At 33.7% G+C, this 21,411-nt stretch overlaps 1 protein-coding gene across 3 annotated transcripts in view; it reads left to right on the top strand.

Moving 5' to 3' along the window:
• Nucleotides 1-21,411, top strand: part of LOC129795536 (frizzled) — a 64,778-nt gene that overhangs the window by 8,966 nt on the left and 34,401 nt on the right. For all 3 annotated transcript variants that reach the window (XM_055836921.1, XM_055836920.1, XM_055836922.1), the window contains exons 2-3: nucleotides 2,810-3,124; nucleotides 4,673-4,898. In XM_055836921.1, the coding sequence (XP_055692896.1) occupies nucleotides 2,810-3,124; nucleotides 4,673-4,898 (541 nt within the window). The remainder of the gene's footprint in view (nucleotides 1-2,809; nucleotides 3,125-4,672; nucleotides 4,899-21,411) is intronic.

Here is a 21,411-nt window from a genome sequence, read left to right as displayed (position 1 = left end):
TATGCTAAACAATCATATGTATAGATTTTCACCCTTTCTCTTTTTTCGAGCACGCATCAGGAAAGCTCGCACTTTTGCTTTTTTTTCCGCATCAACTCCCCCTACATGATTTCCATTCCGAAGAAGCCCTGAAAATGCTTCCCACAAACAGCAACATTTATCACATTTTTGCCAGAACTTCAGTTTCATTGAAGAACTCTTGGAGATGCCAACGAAGGCATTAGAAGAGCGAAAAAGAAGATTAAGAGCTAATGCTAAAACCTGCGCGAGAACCCGCGTTAATATTTTAATGAAAGACTTCTCTTCTTCATTTTTTCTTCACGCCATTTCCAATGAAAAACAGCGCATCAAGATAATTTCAATTATCTCATAAATTTCAAAATATAATTTAGATCTTCTGTGTGTGTGCCTCAACTCCCCATCCGTAATTCACTTTGTGATTTAATTTACTTTCAACGAAGACTCTTTACCATACGGCGGGAAGGTTAGAAAACATTGGGTGAGGGATCAAAGAGGATTCCCAAGAATTGAGAGCTTTTTCCCTTTTGAATGTTAAAATAGAGCGACTTTCAGGAGCTTCTGATGTGCTTCCACGAAGGATGTTTGCCTCTCTCTCTTTGCTATCTATGTACATAACATACATTTTATGCAAAGTGTGGAATATCAAAGAGTTAAGTGCAAAATGTGGGGAGAAACTTGAGGAGGAATGTGACGGAATTTTGTAGGGAAATTCCGGGAAGGAGCTTCAAGGGAAACTTTCAAGACAGCATGAAGAGGAAAAACATGAAAACTTGAAAAACAAACTGTCAGAAATGTCTCAAAAAACTTCTGAGAAAGTTTTAATAAAATAATAATGGATGTAAAACATTGCACAGTAAAAAACTTTGTTGTGTCTAGTAAAATTTCTGTTTAAGTCAGTAAAATGTTATTTGATCTTGATAATTTTAAATAGAAAATGAAAAAGTTTTTCATATGTCTATGAATAAACTCATTTGAAGAAAAACATCTTAAAACGTTAAGAAAAAGAAATATCAAGCGTTTGAAAAGAAATGTTAGATGTTTGAAAATAAAAGTCAAATGTTCGAAAAGAATTGTTAAAAAAAAACAGTAGAAAATGAAATTCAAATGTCAGAAATGGTGTCAAAATTCAGAAAACGGATTAACGTGAAACGTTAAAAAAATATCTTATGCTAGAATTGCACGTTAAGCTGCTTATTCGAATGGAACAGCCCTTAATTTTAAACTTCTAATGTCTATAAATTTCGACTTCTTTAGTCCTTAAATATTCTCATTCATTTTTTTCAAACATTCTTTTATTAAAAAAAAAAGTATTTGTTTAAGGAAAAACACTTCCACAAATAAATTTCTAGCTATTTCTTTGCATTTTTTATTCAAATTTTAGACTCTTTCCCCATATACTCAAAAGACTCAACATAATGCCCATTATATAAAAACTTTTTAAATGCTTTCAATAATTAAAAAAATCTAATTTTTCAGAGCAGATTTTGAACTTTATTTTCAACCTTCTCTCTCACATTCAATTTAATTCTTTATTCTCAGTAAAGCATCAAGACATTTGCCAGCACATGCCCTACTTTACACTCTGATAAGTTCTCGTCCACGTATAATTATATTTCTCAAGCTTCTCAACTTTGTTCCTATCTAATGCAATTTAAACATTTTGCATTCACTTTGCAAAGCTTTTTTTTTTCTTTAAACATTGTATTTACTTCAATAAATTGCATTAGCTAAGTACCTATTATAGTTAACAATTTATCGGCTCTGAAATCAGCTCATTAGGAAAATTATTTTATTTCTACAGGGTGATTCAATTAATTAGAAATAAAATTGTATTTTTCTTTCAAGTTTTTTTTTTGTAAAAATTATTCTATGCTCTTTTTATGCTCAAAAGCTGCATCCTATAAAAATTAAAAGAAAAAAAACTTTGGTCAAAGGATGTGTCTGTAAAGGTCACATTAATTATTTTTTTCTCATTCAATTTTGAGTGCAAATTAGACATTTTTTGAATGGTAAAAAACATTATTTTTTCAATTGTTTTGAAAGAAATTAATGGGCTGATTACGCTTTTGGACGTTTCCTTGTTTGATTTAATTATTTATCAGGAAAAATTAAAGATTTTCTAAGCTAAAAAGGGAATATACAATTTGTCAATACCTGACATTTCTTTTCTTACGTTTGACATTTATCTAGAACGCTTAACGTTTATTCCTTAACGACTGACTTTTCTAACAACGATAGACGTATATTTTTTTTAAAGAATTACCCTTTTCAAATTGTTGTAAGCCAATGTGCGTGTTTACAAGAGTTTTCGGAAAATTACTTTTCTACCGGCTAACATTGGAACGGTGAGCGACGCTGACCATTAAAAAGGAATATTTCAAAACTCTTGTATTAAAGTTTTCTTTTTATTAAACGAACGTTTCTTTTGTTAGTTCAAAGATCTTTTCTAACGTTTGTTTTTTATTCTTAAATAACTATTAAAAATCCATTTTTTGTTTCTTTTTCATAAAATTTTTAGTCAGGAAAAAATTTATTTTGATCCTTTTGAAAACATAATCTTATTTATTTATTTATTTGAAATATGCCCTGAGTATAAAGATAGACATATATCATACTATACACTTCTAGGGTATTTATAGACCCTTAAACATGGTCCTTGGCTAAAAAACTGATGCCTATTTAACGTAATAAAATCATTAATGTTATAATTAATGCGCACCTAATTAAAATTATGAATAAAAAATATTTTTATGATTAATCCTCTTCCTTTCTTCTTTTCATTTTTTAGGTAACAAAGGACTGTGGTGCACCGTGCCATCTTATGTTTTTTGCGGAAAGCGAGAGGACTGTTCTGCGGTACTGGGTTGCTTCTTGGGCAGCTGTTTGCTGTGCCAGCTGCCTCTTCACCGTTCTCACTTTCCTCATTGACCCATCGCGCTTCCGCTACCCAGAGCGACCCATCGTCTTCCTGGCCGTTTGCTACCTCATTGTGGGCTGTGCCTACGTGGCGGGACTCGGTGCTGGGGACTCGGTGGCGTGTCGCGAACCATTTCCGCCGCCAGTTAAGATTGGACGCCTCCAGATGCTCTCAACCATTACACAGGTACATAAATACATAATAAAAGCACAACATAGCATTAGCAATGACTTTCCATTTCGTGCCATCCCACTTTGGCGACACATTCGGAGACGCTAGAGACCTTGTAAATGCGCTTCTCATGTCACACTGACCTCACGAGATGCGGATGAAGAGCTTAAGAGGCGCACACAAAAAAAATGAGATCAAGTGCAACAAATTGATTTTGAGACATTTGAAAAAATATTCAAATTAATCGATTTGATATCAAATGTGACCTGAATTGGATGCCCGCGGTGGCAGGATGAGTAATGGTGACCAATGCAGAAATTACTGTCGCACAATTTGCCACGAAACATCGTTTTAGATATGGATGCTTATCAATTTTGTGTGCGAGCAAATAGACCCAATATGTGCAATTTGCAAGTGCGCGGGGGGATTTTATTGAAGGTGAAAGTAGTTCAAAATGTGAATTTATGTACTGCTTAACGGCTCAGCTGGACAAATTGTCACACGACCACTCGTACTAATGGCAATAAATCACAAAATATTCATAACGATTTGCAATCATTTCTCTCTGCCTCTCTGGCGTCTCTGGGGGCGCCACTCCCTCACAATCTCCGGGTCAGCTGGGTCAGCGCCAAATTCCACAGAAAGCTTTTTTTTTCAGAGAGATTGACCTAAATGGCCTAAATGGCATTTTTGATGAGACTTCCAATAGCTATTTTTTGTAAATATTAATTTATTTGCATTTTAATTCCTTCGGAGTGCCTTTGGCTATTTTGACAGACATTTATTGACAAATGACCATACAGATTGCCACTGTAAACACAGTGAAATATTAAATGAATTTACCCCATGGACAGAAATTGAATAATATTGGTCAATAGATTGGTTTTTGATTTAATTTCAGCATACAAGACAGTTCAATTCGTTTCTTTTCAATTTAATCGAATGACAATAAATCAAACACGAATTTCTACGAAGTTTAAATTTTGAATATCAACGGTTTTCAACGATACCTTAATGGGGTAGTAATACGTTGATTTATGTTGATAAAATAAATTCTTTGCGTTCTTTTATAGAAGAGACAAATTAATGGATGATTTTTCATCAAAAATCATCTAAATGATCTTTCATTCAGCTGAAAGATCACAAAAACCTAAAAATGTGTAGAACGTTGCAACTTCAAGAAATACCCGCAAGAGGCGCTAAAGGCAAAAACAACTATTGGATGAATTTTCCGAAATATCTTCAGTTCTGCTTAACCAATTTTGATCAAATCAAGTTCCAATGAAAGCTCTATAGACGATCTATAAATGTGTGAAAGTTCTAACTCTAGAAGATACTTATAAAAGGCGCTAGAGTTTCAAGTAAATTTTATATTAATTTTTTGAAATAACTCACGTATTATGCAACCGATTTTGATAAAATTGAACTCAAAGGAAAGCTCGAAAGATCTACAAATCAGGCTCTAAAATCTAAATCAAACTTTACAATTAATATCATAACAAATTTTCTTTAAATTTTGATAAATATTTTGATGATCTTTTATATTTTTCTTTCATTCAACAGGGTCATCAACAATCAAATGCCTGCATTGTCCTCTTCATGGCACTTTATTTCTGCAGTATGGCCGCCTTTGCGTGGTGGGCCTGTCTAGCTCTAGCGTGGTTCCTAGCGGCTGGACTCAAGTGGGGTCATGAGGCCATTGAGAGCCGCGCCCACCTCTTCCACGCCGTCTCCTGGGCCATTCCCTTCATCCAGACTGTGAGTGTTCTGGCACTGGGAAAAGTCGAAGGTACGTGCTTTTCATTGCATTTTCTACCATTTTCCATGATCCCTTACATGGCTCACATGTAAGCCCTGCGTGACAATCCGTTGACTGACAAGCACCAAAAGTAACTGACAGATGAGTTACTTTTCTCATGCTTCGCGAATAGAACATAATCCTCAAGGGCTCACGGAGGAATGCTCCTCCTCGCATGTTCATCGCATACAAGTCAATCCCTATAATTAGAAAATTTTCTCGTTTCCACAAAGAGCGCGCGCGGATGTGGCAGCATCAAAGAAGATGTATTATAGAACATAGAGAAGCATTTATAGTCATCTTCTCTGCTTACACTGTAAACAAACTGTTGCAGTTGGGTGTTGACAAAATTCAACAGTCGCAAAATTTATTGCCTATACGCGTCTCATTTTAGCAATCACAGAGAATTTCCAGAAAATTTAATTGCCTCAGCTATTTTTCTCTGTCATTTGGGTTGTCTTGTTTTTTTTTGTTAGAGTGGGGGTAGGAGGGGGTTGGAGGGGAGTACGTGTGGGTATTTTCCACGACGGGGTGTTGGATTTCTTCTGCATTCAATTCGCCCCAGACAGATTGAGAGATTTGGCCGCCTATACGACCACCCACTGGGTGATGAAATTGGATTGTTGTGTCTCGAAGAAGCCACACAGTTGTGGCATTAATTGGACGCTCAGTGGAGAGGGTCAATGTTCTGCTAATTACAGCAATTTACAAGACAAAATATTACAAATACGTATTTTTTATTTAAAGAAGAAAGCCGTTAAAAAGAATGCTGAAAAATGGATTGATTTTTTTCTGTAAAATTTAAACCTTAAAATTTATTTTTAAAAATTTAAATTAAAATTGCCTTTAAAAAAATTCCAAAAGGTATTTTAACACTTGACGTTAGACATTTTATCATAATTGTCATTTAATATGTCAAATAAATGTCATTCTTGGAAAACCTTAAGTAATTTAACTTTTAAAAATTTCTTCCGATCATTTTTTTATTATGTACTCCAATTGATTTTAAATGGACATTGGCAGTTTTTTGACATTTAAAAATCAATTTGACGTTTGACTGTCAGTTTTTTGTTGAAAAATTACGATAAATATTAAATAGAAATTTAAACTCAGCATGACCCGAAATGTTAAAAGTTCTATCAATTCTACAAAGACTTTAATCTCTTCTTCTGCCATTCCTAATCAAAAATTGATATTAAATTAATGTCACGCATTTGTCCGCTTGACAACTCGAATTTAAATTCAAAAATAACCGTTAGACTGTGAAATACCTTCCATCGCACATAAAAGAGCTTTTTGCAAGACGATATCAAATTTAATATGCATAAAATGGATAAAATGCAATTTCTTCTCAATATTTAATTTTTCTTCTGTCAACTCCGCCGCAATCCACTATGAATTTATGCTCTCTAAATTATTCTTAGGCGATAGAGAGAGAAATCTTGGGGAGAATTTTGTCACGATAAGGGGAATTTCAGGTGTGTTTATTTCCTCATATTGGTAAGAATTCTTCACTGGGTGACCCCTTAATGCTTCCACCATAATTCCTTCTTCGTAAATCCGTTAGGTGATTTTTTCAACTTATTCTTCTCCAAAAAAATCTCGTAGAATGTGGGCTGAAAATTAGTGGGAGATTTAGGAAGATGATGATGCTGAAAAAAAAACGGATTCACCAATAAATTTAGCTCTATTCCAATTAGAAGACACTGTTACGGAGATATTTTAATAAATGGTCAGTTAGGATGTAAAAAAGAAAAAATCCCGTCAAAATATTGTGATTTATTCGAATGCTGAATCAAAGAGGTGGAAAATGGAAATTTTTTGAACATAATAAAAATGTGAAAAATTGTTTATACGTTTTTGGCTGGCTCAAAGGCAAAAGCAATTCTTTTCGCTTTTATAGCTGGTGTGAATATTTTTTTGAGAATTTTTACAGACAATTTATTCAGAGAGTGATGAGGTCGGTGGAACGTAGGTTTGACGTTGGCGATTAGGTGTCTGCTTTGCTTTTTCTGCAGTGGGATTTTTTATGTGTTTGGTGCTAAATTCAATGGGTGAGAATAAATATTCGAAATTTCCGTTTTACTTTTTGAAACAGAGAAGATTTTTTTTGTTGGAATTACGTTGAGAAGAAAATTATCTGTTTAAACGATTTATATTGAATTGTTTATTGAATAATTATACAAATACAAGAGCAACGCCCCATATTTCATTTTTGCATTTAAAAATTTATATAAGTCATATGTGCAAAACTACATATGCTGCAGTTTTTTAAAAAATGTTGTAAATGAGTAAAAAAAATATTATGCAGTACACAATACATATGGTGCAGTACTGATAACATTTGCCGAAGTGAATAAAACATGCTTCTGTGTACAAAGCATATGTTGCAGTATCTTAAAAATGAATTACAGTACCTAAAACATATGCTGCACTACATAAAAGATTTCTTAAAATAAGTCAAATATGGTTGAGCGTGTTAAGCATGAGTTGCTGTGAATGAAAGATGCTTTATGTGAATTATGCTTTATGTTATATGTGAAGCAAATGCTTCAGTATGCGAAACATATGCAGCAGAGCATAAAATATATATTTCTATAACATGCAACAGTATGTAAAAAACATGCTTCAGTTAATAGAACATCAATGGAAATACTGTTGCATATGCTTAATGTACTTAAAGCAAAAATTAGATACAATAGAGGCGTGGTTTCTGTGTTTTTGGGCTTAATCAATTTTCCAGTTCATCCCAATATGAAAATCAAAAGTCTGATTTTTCTTGAATGTTCTTTAGACTCTTTTCAAGGAGATTTTGATAATCTATTGTAATTTTATGTAAAATGTGACAACTGTGAATAAACTCCTTTCTCATTTTCTTTTTAAAAATCTACAAAAAAATTGCGGAATTTCAAAAATTCTTCAAACAGACGAAGAATATTTTTTAAAATGCCACAGCATATAATTCAATCTGTCTCTTCACAAGCTTCTTCTTTCACCAATAAACAATAATGAAAATATACGATGGGAATCCCATAAATTTAACTTGTTCAGTAAAATGTTGTCACCATGACGATTTATTGTGCTTTTCACAATTCCCACCCACTTTTTGGTGAAGAAAAACCACCTCTTTGAGCTTTTCTTACATGCCACGATGGTTTGCACAGCAAGTGAGTTGTTTGGGAAGTCAATTGGCGACATGATGTGTGTGAGTGGCTCGCAAAGAGGGTGAAGTATTATATTTTCTTCAACCACAAGATGGGCATTCTTCTCCCCCATCTCCTCCAGAAATGCATCTTGTATGAAATTTTATGTGAGAATTTTCTCCATTTTTGATCTCACATGGCATGTCTCTCACCGTGTTGGCAATAAATATTCAATTTGGTGCGACAAACTCCCCACAATTGCATGGATGCTGTAATGTGTGGAAGACTCTGTTGGATTGCAAGAGTGCACAAAGTCTCAGGGAAAAGACGCGCCAATGCCTTGGCTCAATAGATGGCAATTGCAGATTAGAGAAAGCACACACAGTGCTTTGGGACCATTAATTACGCCATTTTTCCGCCAATTGACAATCCATGTTTCTCACATTTCACGCCACTGTCCCCGCGATGTCTGAACACTGCTGCATTTCTCGCCCATGCCCGTGGAGTTTGTAAATTGATTGTGGGCAAAAGTTAATTTGATTTGCGGATGGCTCGCTTAAATTGATTCCGATGAATCATTTTGCAAAAAGCCATTTATTGAGTAATGGTGAAATAATTCGTCATGCAATTCAATCGTCCCCATCTGTACAACATATACACATATTTTATGACCATGTCACCTCACGATAAATTCATTAATTTCCCCATTTTCTCGTTAACATAGAAATTGGTTAATTACAAAACTACTCTTCGCGCAGCACATGCGTTGGAAGATGGGGCATCTTGCATCACTACGCGGTGTGATCTTGAATTTAAAGCCACCAATTAGGTTTATATAGAGAGGGATTAAATGAAGTATACTACACTGTTTTGCACTTAAAACACTTTAAATGATTGAAATCATTTGAAAGTGGATTTTGAAAAGTTTTGTGGAAAGTTTTCTTTTAATGCGCGTAATACATTAACCCTTTAATGACAAGAATTCTGTTGATTTTTTGATTTTTTTTTGATTATTTTGAGTAGTAAATTTTGTGAGAAAAAAGTGCAATTAGTACTCTAGAAAATGGTATTTCTAGGAATTTTAGTAAACCAAATAATATTTTTCTATTTGCAGCATATGCTGCACAGATACATATATAAAGCTGTACTTGCAAAAATCAAATTTTTTGTATTATTTGAATAATTTTGCTACATACAATATAATACCGACATATCACCATCATCAGTCTCTTTAATTTCATCTATGCATCATATTACCTGCTGAAGTGAAAAATGTTGCATCATAAGCCTCAATGCTGTGCATCTTTTGAAACAAATAGCAAGATAATTTTTTTTTTAAATGTGCCAATTTTTATCAACACACTTACGCAACATAAATTGCTTCCTCTTTATCTGGTTATCACGTTGCCTGTTGATGTAATAAACTTTGAAGCATAAGCTTCAATTCTTTGTGTTTTTAAAAAAAATTATTTTCAAATTAAAAATATGTCCTCAATAGATATTCCAATCATAAACTTTTATTTTTTCATTATCTGTTCATCATGTTGCCTATTAAAGCAACAAGCCCTAAAGCATAAGCTTCAATGCTCTGTGTCTTTAAAAAATAAGTCCAAATTGGCTTAAAAACACATTATTCTTCAACAATGCTCATCCCTAACAGTTCTACTGTGCATTATGTTGTTCGCTGATAATAAAAGCGTTGCAGCATAAGCTGCACATTAACGTATAAGATAATAAAACAAATGCAAGAAATATATTTAAAAAAAATTGTGATATCTCACAACATTATTACATACACACCCCCAACATAAACCTTATTCTTTATAACTTTCACACAAATATGCTAATTTATTTAATTTCCTCTTCCACATAAACACTTTTTTACGATATATATTTTTTTTGAGTGTACCACGAGTGTCTTCATCAAGCATTTCCATTGACTCTTAATGCCTCACTTTCAAGTCAATTTTTGAGTGTGTGTCTCTCTTGAGGTGTCCAATAATGGCGCAATTCATTGATGTTGAAAGTAATTATGTAAATAAATCCAATATCTCGATGAATAAAATTGACATCGTGGTGTGGGGAATGGCGAAGCATGAAAATATTAATATTTTATCATAGAAATTTTCTGTCTCCCATGAGGGGGGTTATTATGTAAAAAAAAAATATCACAAAAACCGGCTCTCGTGCTCCGACGCAAGAGACATTTTACGACGACGCCAAGTGAATGGTGCAGAAAATTGAGGATTTTCCTCTCAACTTTGCACAGACATTTCAATTGAATTCTTTTGTCGATTGTTTATATGGAAGGGGCTTTTTGTATTGCGAAAAAGCTTTGAAGTTCTCTTTCGCGAAGCAATTTGTTTGGAACTTCCTCTTGCATCGCGTCTTTGCGCCAATATATGTATTTGAATGTGAACTCCTTTCTCTCAGTGCGAAGATCTTTTTTTTTTCTTTTTTTTATGTAAATCCCACTGAAGGTCTCGTAGCAGCTGAAAAAAAGCGCTTCAATTGAAAAACGACACACATTCCCATAAATATATTTTTATGGGTTAAATACAATGTAATGGCGAATGAATGAATGAAATAAAAAATGAAAGAAAATGCGAGAATGACATCAAAAATAATCACATAATTATGTGAATTTCGTCTCTCTATCTAGCCTGCAATAAAAGTCACTTTAACATCTTCAAACACTGTTGACTCTCCTTCGCAATCAGATGGTGAATAAAGAACAAGGTGCTTCAGGCATGTTTTGAAAGATTTTATTTTGAAATATTACAATGAAAAATGTTGTGGGTTGAAAATGAAGAAGATTTGAAGGAAAACTAAAAAAAAAAGTCACTGAATTATTTACCTAACAAATTTTAAAGAGAAAGACCCTAAAATACGTTAAACATAACCTAACATAACCTCATAATTTAAACAAATTACTCATTTTCCAATGAATTTCTTAACTATTTCTTAATGAAATAAATTTTTTTTATCAAAGCATTCACCAAAAAGTAAATAAAAATTCAAAATATAACGAGTTCCCTTTTAAAATTTTTAAAGAGAAACCTCTCAAAGAAAAACAAAACAACACCGCATATTGTTGTCTGGAACACCTTGTGCAGAGAACAATATATACGCTTGTGTTCTGCCGCAAGATTAAGAGATTTGATTATGTGATGGAATAGAAACCTTTTTATCGTTTTTTGCGTGTTCACTTGGAGAAATGGCGCGCAGATAGCATTTTACAATTACCGCAATAAGAACTAATTATAACGTGGCATTGTTTAATTTGAGGTGAGTCTCTTCCAATTGGCGGCTTTTCCAACTGCCTCGTTGCTCTTTTTTTTTTTTCATTTCAACCGTGTGGCGTCTTGGTGGTTTCTCGAGGAGAATTTCAAATCACAGTCTAAAATGGTGGCCATAAATCAAAGTGACAACACCTTGGAGGAATTTTCGTGGCTTTTTTGTACACGTAGATACGTTGGGGCTTAGGAGGAACTTTGGCGCAATGCTCCCTGTGAGTGTCTATCTCAATGGGTATTAAAACAAGATGTGATTTAATCTTCTCAACTCGCAAGTGCCAAAGTCTTTTTGGGGGACACACAAAAGGGGGCAATCTGGCAGAATGTACTGCCTTCATTTAATTCTTGAATTCTTTTGCATTAAATTCTTCTTTTCAGTGTTATAAGTATATAATTATATTTTTATTGCTGATATTACTGGAGTTTAATGCTTCAAATTTTAACGGAATATGAATTTCAAAAGCAAATGAATTAATGACATTGTTAATTTGTCAAAACTGTCAGACTGACTGGACTATTTTGACGTTATTCTGGAAATGTCAATTTCAAAACAAAACGTTTTATTAATATTCAAGAATTAAATTTTTAAATTATTAAACTGACAGCAATTTTGTTGAAACTGTCAATTTGACAAAAATGATGTGACATTATTCTACAAATATCAATTTACTAATATTCTTGCTAAAAAATTTTATAGTTTCATTAGTCTTAAAAAATAGTTAACTTATACTTCTTGTCAAGAAGACAGTATTTTGTCAAAACTGTCAAACTGACAGGACTATTTTGACATTATTTTTCAAAAAGTCTATTAAATTAAATTTCTCAATGAATGAAATTTACAGCTTCTCTTCTGTCTGTAAATTAAAAGAAAAATAACAGAAAGCATTTTGTCAATGTGACAGAATTTTGCTGAAACTGTCATATTAGCAGGAACGTTTAAATTTTATCATAAGAAAATTTAATTTATATTTTAGTCTATTTTACATTGAAAAATACAAAATTATGCTTAAAATTAATTTTTCAAACTGTCAAACTGACAGGACTTTTTTGACGTAATTCAGCATGTCAATTTTGAAAAATCCTGGCGATAATACTCGAAAATATTCGATAATAATTCATTTCGAGCATGAATCGTATACATATTGGACAATGGACAAGCTCAATGATTCTGATTGATGTAAAATTCTTCCATGTCAAATTATAGAAAAAATTCCTTAATTTTTCAAAATTAGGCCAACCAATTTTCCAATTTGAGATTCCCCGAAAAATTCCCTAATTACTTTGCTTGTCAAATTTCCTTCAATTCGCTGAGAATTTTCCTCACGGCGGAACATATCTCAATTGCAATTGACGAGCATAATTTTCCATACAAACACCAATTGGCTCAATTTATAATTGCGTAACTCAATTGGAGCATTAGGATATGTCTCTCGTGTGCAGATTTGACACAAATAGATGGCTCATCCACTGGAATTTGGAAGCCGTTTTGGGTGGAAAATCTCACCGCTATATCGGCAAAATCTCGTAGGTGATTTTCACGTGAATTCCAACCGTATCTGCTCAGTCAGAGAGTGGAATAATTAAGTGAATTAATGACTTGGAAGAAAAAAATGTGGCTGTCTCTGGGATTTGCTTTTTAGAGAGATATTCATGCTGATTGACTATATATATTTATTTATTCTCTGAATGGAGGAATGATAAACAAGCACACAGCGTGCAGTTCAACCATATTATTAATTAATCTAACCTCTACTGGTGTTAACGGAGAAAAAAAAAAGACATTGACTCTTGTAGCGATTTATCAATGTTTTCTTAGCTTCCACACCCACTCTCTGGAATTGTTCTCCTTTTTTTCACATCACAAGAGATAGGCCATGTCGCTGGAAAAGTGTCACCATCAGTCTCTGTTTATGTTGGCGGTGCAAATGAAAGAAGTGCCTCAGGGATGCTGATCCAAAAAAAATTACAATGGGACAGGAATGTTTCTTCTTTAAATACTCAAACTCGCATTGTGAAAAATGTTCAAAGTTGTATTGTAATTAATTGGTTTGATGTAAAAAATTTGAGAATTTTCTATTTTTCAAAATTACTTTTATGCGATTTTAAGGTTATTCTAGATTTATCAAAATCTACTTTAGTCCTCAAGTTGACCGATTTTGATAAATCAGTAAGGGCTAATAATTTTCTTTCAAGGCTTTCAAGCTTTACAATTAAAAAAAAATTGTAGAAAGCACAAAAACATAAAAATTCTTAGTTTTTCCTGCAGAATTATTCGTTTTCCCCGACATAGCCTCAAGTGGGTGCATTCTGCGAATTTCCTTTAGGTTTTTTGCCATTGCACAAGGCATATTAGCTCTTTTTTTTTTACAAACAGTGGCCGGAGTTTCCTTCACTCTCCAGGTATTTACTCACTGCAGGCACATTCATAAATCCCTCAGCAATCATCACTCTCCACCACTTGCACTAACTTTCCATCTCGTCTTCCCAGAAGCACAGAAAGTTTACCAAAAAAATAAATTACATCCATGTGACTTTTATCGCATTACAAAGCCGACAGATGAGAGCACTTTTCCACTAAATACATATTTCTTACCAAACAGAAGGTCATTGTTTCCACCTCAAAGAGGCAACAAAAAATGCTGTGGAGGCAGTTTAATTATAAATAAATTGATTCAAATCAAAAACCATTCGTGTGATCTTCTTATCAGTTTTTTTTCTTATTTCTTGGAAGACGACACGAAGAGAGAAATCACCAAAAATTCGTATTAATGCTAATTTGATTGTGGCGCGTTTCGATCATTTTGCTTTCCCGCTCAAACGTTCATCAATCGTGCAAAGAAACCCATAAAAATACGTAGAAGCGATAGAAGAGCTCTTGCTGCTGGCACTTCCATGTGAAAAATAATTCATAGCCTTATGGCAAATGAAGGACCTTTTAGTGGTTAAAAAATGAATCTCTATCTCACAATATTAGAAATTATTTTGCATTTAATGAAAATTGAATTTTTAAAGAATTTCTTTTAATTTTTTTTTAAAACAATTAAATTAGCTTAAATAGAACGACTTTTGATGTGATTATTGAAGTTAAGGCTACATACTAAATAATTTATTAACGACTTTTGTAGTCAAATTATTTGTTTTTTTGACTATTTCTTTGTTCAATCCTCACAATAATTCAATTCAATTATATTAATATTTCACGATATGTAGGTTTTATCGTTTCCCATATTTTTTCTAACGTTTGACATTTATTTTAACGTTCGTCGGTTCCTTTTTATTACTTGACTGATCTTTTCTAACAGTTTGAAACCGATTAAATTTTAGATGGAGACGCCTGGTGATTATCCAGCATTTCAATTCTAATAATGAGCTACAATATGCTTAACCCTTTAACGTTTTTTGGGTCATACGCTGACCCAAACGTGAAACATTTTATTTTTTCAATTATTTATGAATGTAATTGTTTTTCCGTATTACAAATGCATCAAATTCACGCATAAGGGGTCAAAGAAGACGTTCTGAGTGAGAAAGGTCATCTAAAATAATTCATAGAATAAAAATCGCGATAAAAGAGCGCATGTTTCAATGTTTTTATGTTTCACGTTGGACATTAAAGGGTTAAATATATCAAGTTTCAAGATGGAGGCGCTTGGTGCTATCCAAGAAACCACTCCTAGCCTCTAAATTAGTAGAAAATCATCTAATCACGACGCCTCTTTATAGTTTAATGTAAGAATTAGCAGCAATCTTACTGTTTAGCATGTAAAACAAAATTGCAGCCAAGTTTCTAACGGCCTAACAAATAATAAAACTTCTTAGCTACTGTTTCAATGCTTCAATGTTGCTCTTAAATCTCTCCGCAATTTTACAAGTAATTAACAAGAATTTCTAATTGCTGAGGGAGGATTCTTAAGTGAGTCTTTCAACGCAATTAATTTGCTCTGCATTTTGAGCGTATCGGCAGGTCTGAAGTCAAAATGGAAAGATTCAGAGAGTAACCTACAAAGAAAAAAAAAGCTCTTAAATAATTGTCTTATTGAACATGAATCAAATTTTCCAATTAATAATTCCAGGATGTTAGGACGGGTAGAACCGCTATCAGGGGCCATGGTGTGGTCATGTTCTTGAAATCTCACGACCCGCCTTCCTATCGCTCATGCCCGCGTGCTAATAGCTGTGGTGCTCTTAGAATTCGTGCCGTGGCCTAAGTGGTCAGCTTTGTGATTCTTTTTATCGATACTATTGGCACATTCAATTATTTATTGACAACAAAATACCTTTTATGGCGCTCTGGCGTCCAAATGGGATGGCTGTTAGCGTGCCCGGGCTGAGAGTTATGGATGTTCTTCTTGGTAGAGCCGACGATGGGGTTTGTGGGTGGATTGTAAAGCAATATAATAGCTTGTGCGCCCAATGACTATGCGAAAGAAATTTAGAAGAAATGATAATTGCCCACTTTTATCTCAGCACACACACCTAAATGGGATGCTTTAGCTTAGAAGAGATTCAGAAGGAGCGAAGAAAAATATTTCTTTCCTGGGAGATTTTGATGGCATAACCATGGATCTCATAGACTATGTATGTAGCTATATATAAGCTATGTGGATGTACATAGCTTATTGTCCAGCAAGGAGGTGAGTTAGAGCAAGGGAAAAAAAAAGAGCAAATGACCCCTGTGTCAGAGATAAGTGTTCTTCACATTTGTGTTGAATTATTGCGGGGCATTTATTGCACTCGCGTCAGATCAATTCAATCCCATCGGATGGGGAGTTGAGGAATCTCTGCGGTGATACAGCAACTCGAGGGTCTTCATGTAACAACTCCAGCCATCATGTAGAATGGCTGTAATCATCAATTTCCCTCCGCAAAACCCAAAGAGACACAATCCTAGCATATACGAGAGACGTTCTCTTATGTTGTTAGGTATATGTAGGTACTTTTAGAATCCTCGCAACCTCAATCGCGCGCTTTTGCACCACGATGTTGCAATGTGACGTGTAAATATGACCATTATCGCATCTCCCTTTGCAAAAAACCTCCCCCCCCCCTGCAGTCGCCCATTCTCTCCCCGTGAAACTCCACACAAGGCCTATAAGGAAAAATTGTATGCGGATGATGAGCCAGAAGCTAGCATGCAGAGTCCAATTTATTTTAGTTGCCAATGCGCTAAAACACGTTTAAGATTCTTCCTTTTGATGTGACGCTCAGGCTAAAATTACTTAATTGCACATGACATCACACAGCATGGTTATACTTCTTCATACTACAAAACACAAGTCCCAATCACAACAGCAGCAGCGATGTATTTCAGAAGAGGGACTTTTTGCTGCAAAAATATTTTTGCATCAATGCTGTGCTTTGTTGTGTCTATGAGGTGCTTTTGATGGGCGAGAACAACAAGAAAACTCCATTAATGCTGCGGGGCTCACAAATTGCCACGACTGCGATGGTAACCAAAAAGTTATATATGTGGATGGAACATTCAAAAGGGGCGACACGGGCGCGACATTTTCACTCTCTGTTACACTGATGGAGAAATTTTTAAGAATATTCGGTAAATTTGGTTAAAAATGGTTAAAAATGGTATAAGAAAGATGGCAAATCTAATAAGATTTGTGGAATAAATCAATAACTCTGAGCAAAACTATAGAGAGGAGCGGGGTAAAAAAGTCATATTAGGGTTTAGAAAAGGCTTAAAATATCATATTTCACAAGCAGATAAAGCGTAATGTATGTTCATAGATAGCTCATTTCTTTAAGACATTTTTTGCCCTACAATTCTTCCTCAGATCATTTTGTTCTATCTATAGCTAGGAAATATTGGTTTGTCCGGTTTGTCCAATATTTACACGGATTTCTAGCCTAAGATATTCACATAAATTCAGTAATATTTTGATTTTCTGTAATTCATCCCCATTGATTGAAATGGTAATAATGTTAGGTTAGAATTCCGGATAGATGTTGGACAAACCAATGTGATATTTTGAGCTTTTTCCAAATCCATAATTGACTTTCTTTGCTCTGGTTTTGTGTTAGTTTCACTTGGAATTATCGAAATGTTTTGGTTTTTCGATAAATATTCTAACTTTATATTTCTAATCGATTGATTACAATATCTGTCATAAATACAAAACTACTAAATTAACATAAATTTTCATTACAAAAAACCTACACTATAATTAAAATTTAAAACTTTAGTTAAAGAAGAAAAAATTATTGTAGTAATTTCTACTAAAATTCTAGTTAACAGAACTAAAGAAATTAGTAGTTATGTATTTACTGGAAACTTTAGTAAATGATTTGACTAAATTAGCTACTAAAGTTTAGTTTTAAGAGCTTAAAACTAAATATTTTAGTTACCATCACTAAGAAAACACAGTTAAGTGAAGAGAACTAAAGAGTGAGTCGAGTTGAAATGATTAAAATTTCCAGTTATAGTTACTAAAATTTTTAGTAAAAGTTCAATTACTAAAGAATTTAGAAGCACTTTACTAAAATTTGAATGACAGTGTAAAGAACCAATTTTAATAAACGATTGTAAGAATCTTTTTTTTTATTAAAAAAGTTTAGAAAATTCAATTTGTTCAAATCGAAATATTTTTTTTAAGGTTAGAGGAAAGTTTTTAAGAGTTATGTTAAAAAATTAATGAAGAATTCTAAAAGCGTTTAGGACCAGGGTTAATTTTTGAAGAGTTATTAAAAAGTTTTATTTTAAAAATTCATAAATTCGTATAATTTGTTAAATTGGTTAAAATAATAGTTCTCTATCTCATTTACTATTTGAACAGTGATTATTTTTATCAGTGTAGTGGTAGAAAAAATTGTCTTCTCGAGAGGAAATATAATCACGGCGATAGTGAACAAGAGATATGTATTAAAGTGGGTAACAATAAACATTTTTAATGGCACAAGTCCACGAAGAAGCAATTGGATCATTAAAAGAATCAAACTCGCCACTACTTTTAGCGCATCTAGTCCCCCCAGTCGGTGCTACTAAACACCACATAGTTAAACAGAGTCACCAACAAAATGTTAATTGCTGCGAGGAAATGGTTTCACTCCTCGATGGTAATAATTGGAGTAATTGGCGAAAAACGACACGCTGGTTCGAGATTTAATAATAAAAGTATATCTAACCAATATAGCGGAGCGATAATTGCTTCATTATTTCTATATAATGTGCAATTTTAACCATTTTATGGCGCTAATTGTACATATCCAATCCCCCCTATATGATTAATTACTTGACCAAAGGTCTCGTCCATTTCTCCCTGTCCATCGTTGGCAAAATGTATTCTCTACAAAAGGATTGGCGGCATTTTGCAGTTCTGCCATTCTCGCCGCAGTCAAATCGATTCTCTGTGGAAGATTTATTTTGTTCAGTGTGAAGATGGGGACTACATAGACATACCATCTTGCCTGGTGTCTGTATCTACATATAGAGAAAAAATGCTCCTTTGTGGAATTCTCTTTGCAACTCTTCGCACAGAGAGCTTATTTTCACCTCAAACGCCTCAAAAGAAAAGCAAAATAAACTCTTTAAGACATTCAGAGAATTAGTTGGAATTCTGTGTAACATTGAAATGCAATCAAAAGAGGATTTTTGAGTTTTCCGACTGAGACATTTTAATTGAGAAATTAAGGAGAAGAAAATTGTTGATTATTGGGGAAATAAATATATAATAACATCCTTGTGGAATTAGGGATTTTCTTTAAGGGGGGTCTCTTTTGAGAGCTGATGAAATTCAATGTTTTTATTTCTTAAGGTTTTTCTTAAACTTGATTTTCAAATGTTGGTCACATTTGAAGACTTATTATTGAAGAGTAAGAAAATCATTTTCCGCCATCTTCCATTCGACGCCATCTTGAGATTTTTTTCAAAGCACAAAGGTAGGTTTTTCTCAGGATTTACTGGATGGATTTTGATGGGGTAAAAAGCAAATGAAAGAGGAGATACCAATGCAGATTTTGATGTACCAGAATTTTGAATTTCCACTCTGGGGCTGAGAAAAATGGAAAAACGTAAAAAAAATCTGAACAAAAGTCACATTTTTTCACTTTTCTCAGCCCCAGAATGGAAATTCAAAATTCTGTTACATCAAAATCTGCATTGGTATTTCCTCTTTCATTTGCTTTTTACCCCATCAAAATCCGTCCAGTAGATCCTGAGAAAAACCTACTTTTGTGTTTTAAGGCAGTTCTGTGGAAAAGTTGGAAAATCACAAGATGGCGTCGGACCTAAAATTGCGGAAAGTGATTTTCTTACAATTCAATAATTAGGCTACAAATGTAACCAACATCGGAAAACCAGGTTTAAGAAAAAACCCCAAGAAAATGACAACATTAAAAATGGGTAAATTCTAACAGTTTTCCCAAGAGACCCCCCTTAAGATACAATTTCTCATGGGAATTCAAAAATATTAACTAAAAAAATTACCCTACAGAAGTATTCCCATGACATAATACTTCCCAATTTAGTCTCCCGGATAATCCATCAATGACTTTTTTTTTCTTAAAGACAATTTAGAATAGACACTGAAATTTGTCTTCATGAACTTCCCTCTGAGTTTTGAAGGAAAAAAAAGCCACCAAGGAGATGGAAGAGATAATTTTTATGAGCTGTTCAGGAGGGCATTCCCAACTACTTTATAAAGTCCCCAAGTCCCCACACATTGTTGAATTCCTCCATCACCTTCTCTACTCAAGTGTCTATGAGCATTTTTCTACGCAGTTTCCAGGGGAGAACCCACCATAAAATGTCTCCCAGGCGATCATTCGGTTGAGTTATTGGTGCTCATTGGAGTAAAAAAAATTCCTAAACCATCTAAATTACTACTGTTGGGATTCTCTCTGTCTCTCGAGCTAAAAAAAAAACTTCCAAAATGGTAATCTGGCCCAAAGTGAAAAGAGGCAAATTAGGGAGTTTTAGATGGGAGTCCCATGAAATTTTATTTCTCAATCGGCCGTCATAAAATGTCGATTGCCGCGAGGTTGGAAGAAAAAAAGTGAGAGATTTTGGGGAAAATTAGTGAGGAAAAATTAATTTGGTGCATTTTTAATGGCACTGCCTCATTTGAAAACAGCCCGGAAGGCAACATGAGCCGCTTCTTTTGGCGTCCTTCCTCCGTGATTTGTCACACGGTGTTGCTTTTTTTTTCTCGAGCCCATCTCCCCAGGTGAGCAGTTTGTCGTGATTTATCGATTGCTGATATCTTAATTCTTCCTCTTGTTGTCTCTCTCCATCCTCCGGACGTGCCGCAGAGGCAATTTAATTTATTCCTGTGAAAGAATCATTCACACATCCCATACGCAAATGTTGACCATTTTCGTGCTGGACGTCCAAGAGCAAGAAATCGAAGGAATTTGAGTCCTGCGCCTGCGAATTTTTAGGAGTATTGATTTTGTATATTATTCTTCATTAAATTCTTGTAATTTTGTGTAAAATTTTCCAGGATATTAAATTTTTTTTAAATGGAATTAAAACTTTTTAATTTAAGATGGTGGCATTCACTTTACAGATGAATTAATATTACCTTGTATTACCTATAAAATTATCACGCAGAGCCCTCATTTTATAACCATTTCCAATGATTTAACTTTCACATTTTTTAGAATTTGAAGCTGATTTTATGTTCTTAACACTTAGAGGATCGAGGTTTCTAACCTCAAAAGTTTGACTTTCATTTTCTCTCAAAAGAAAATATTTTTCCAAATTTTCTTTCAGCGTTATTGAAGTAAAGAAACTTCCCTATACACAGATGTATCAATTATTACGAAATGTTAAATCAATTTTAATTCTGTGACAATTGAAAAAAGTCGGTTTGGCCACTTTGGCCAGCAAAATGCTCCAAGGGTTAATTTTTCAAAATTACGGTGGTGGTTAAATATTTTTATATTTGTCATTAAATTTTTTTTCAAAGCATTGAAAAAAAAATCTCTAATTGGCATATTTTTGATTTAATTTAGAAGTGCAAGATATTCTGTTAAAGAAATCCTATTAATTTTTAATTGATTCAAAGAAATTTGGCGATAGATGTCTCCACAATAGACTTTGCCCTCTAGTGA

This window comes from Lutzomyia longipalpis, chromosome 4 (assembly GCF_024334085.1).
Source record: "Lutzomyia longipalpis isolate SR_M1_2022 chromosome 4, ASM2433408v1".
Taxonomy (NCBI): Eukaryota; Metazoa; Arthropoda; class Insecta; order Diptera; family Psychodidae; genus Lutzomyia; species Lutzomyia longipalpis.
The sequence above is the reverse complement of the archived record's forward strand: the minus strand, read 5'-3'. Positions and strand labels throughout refer to the sequence as shown.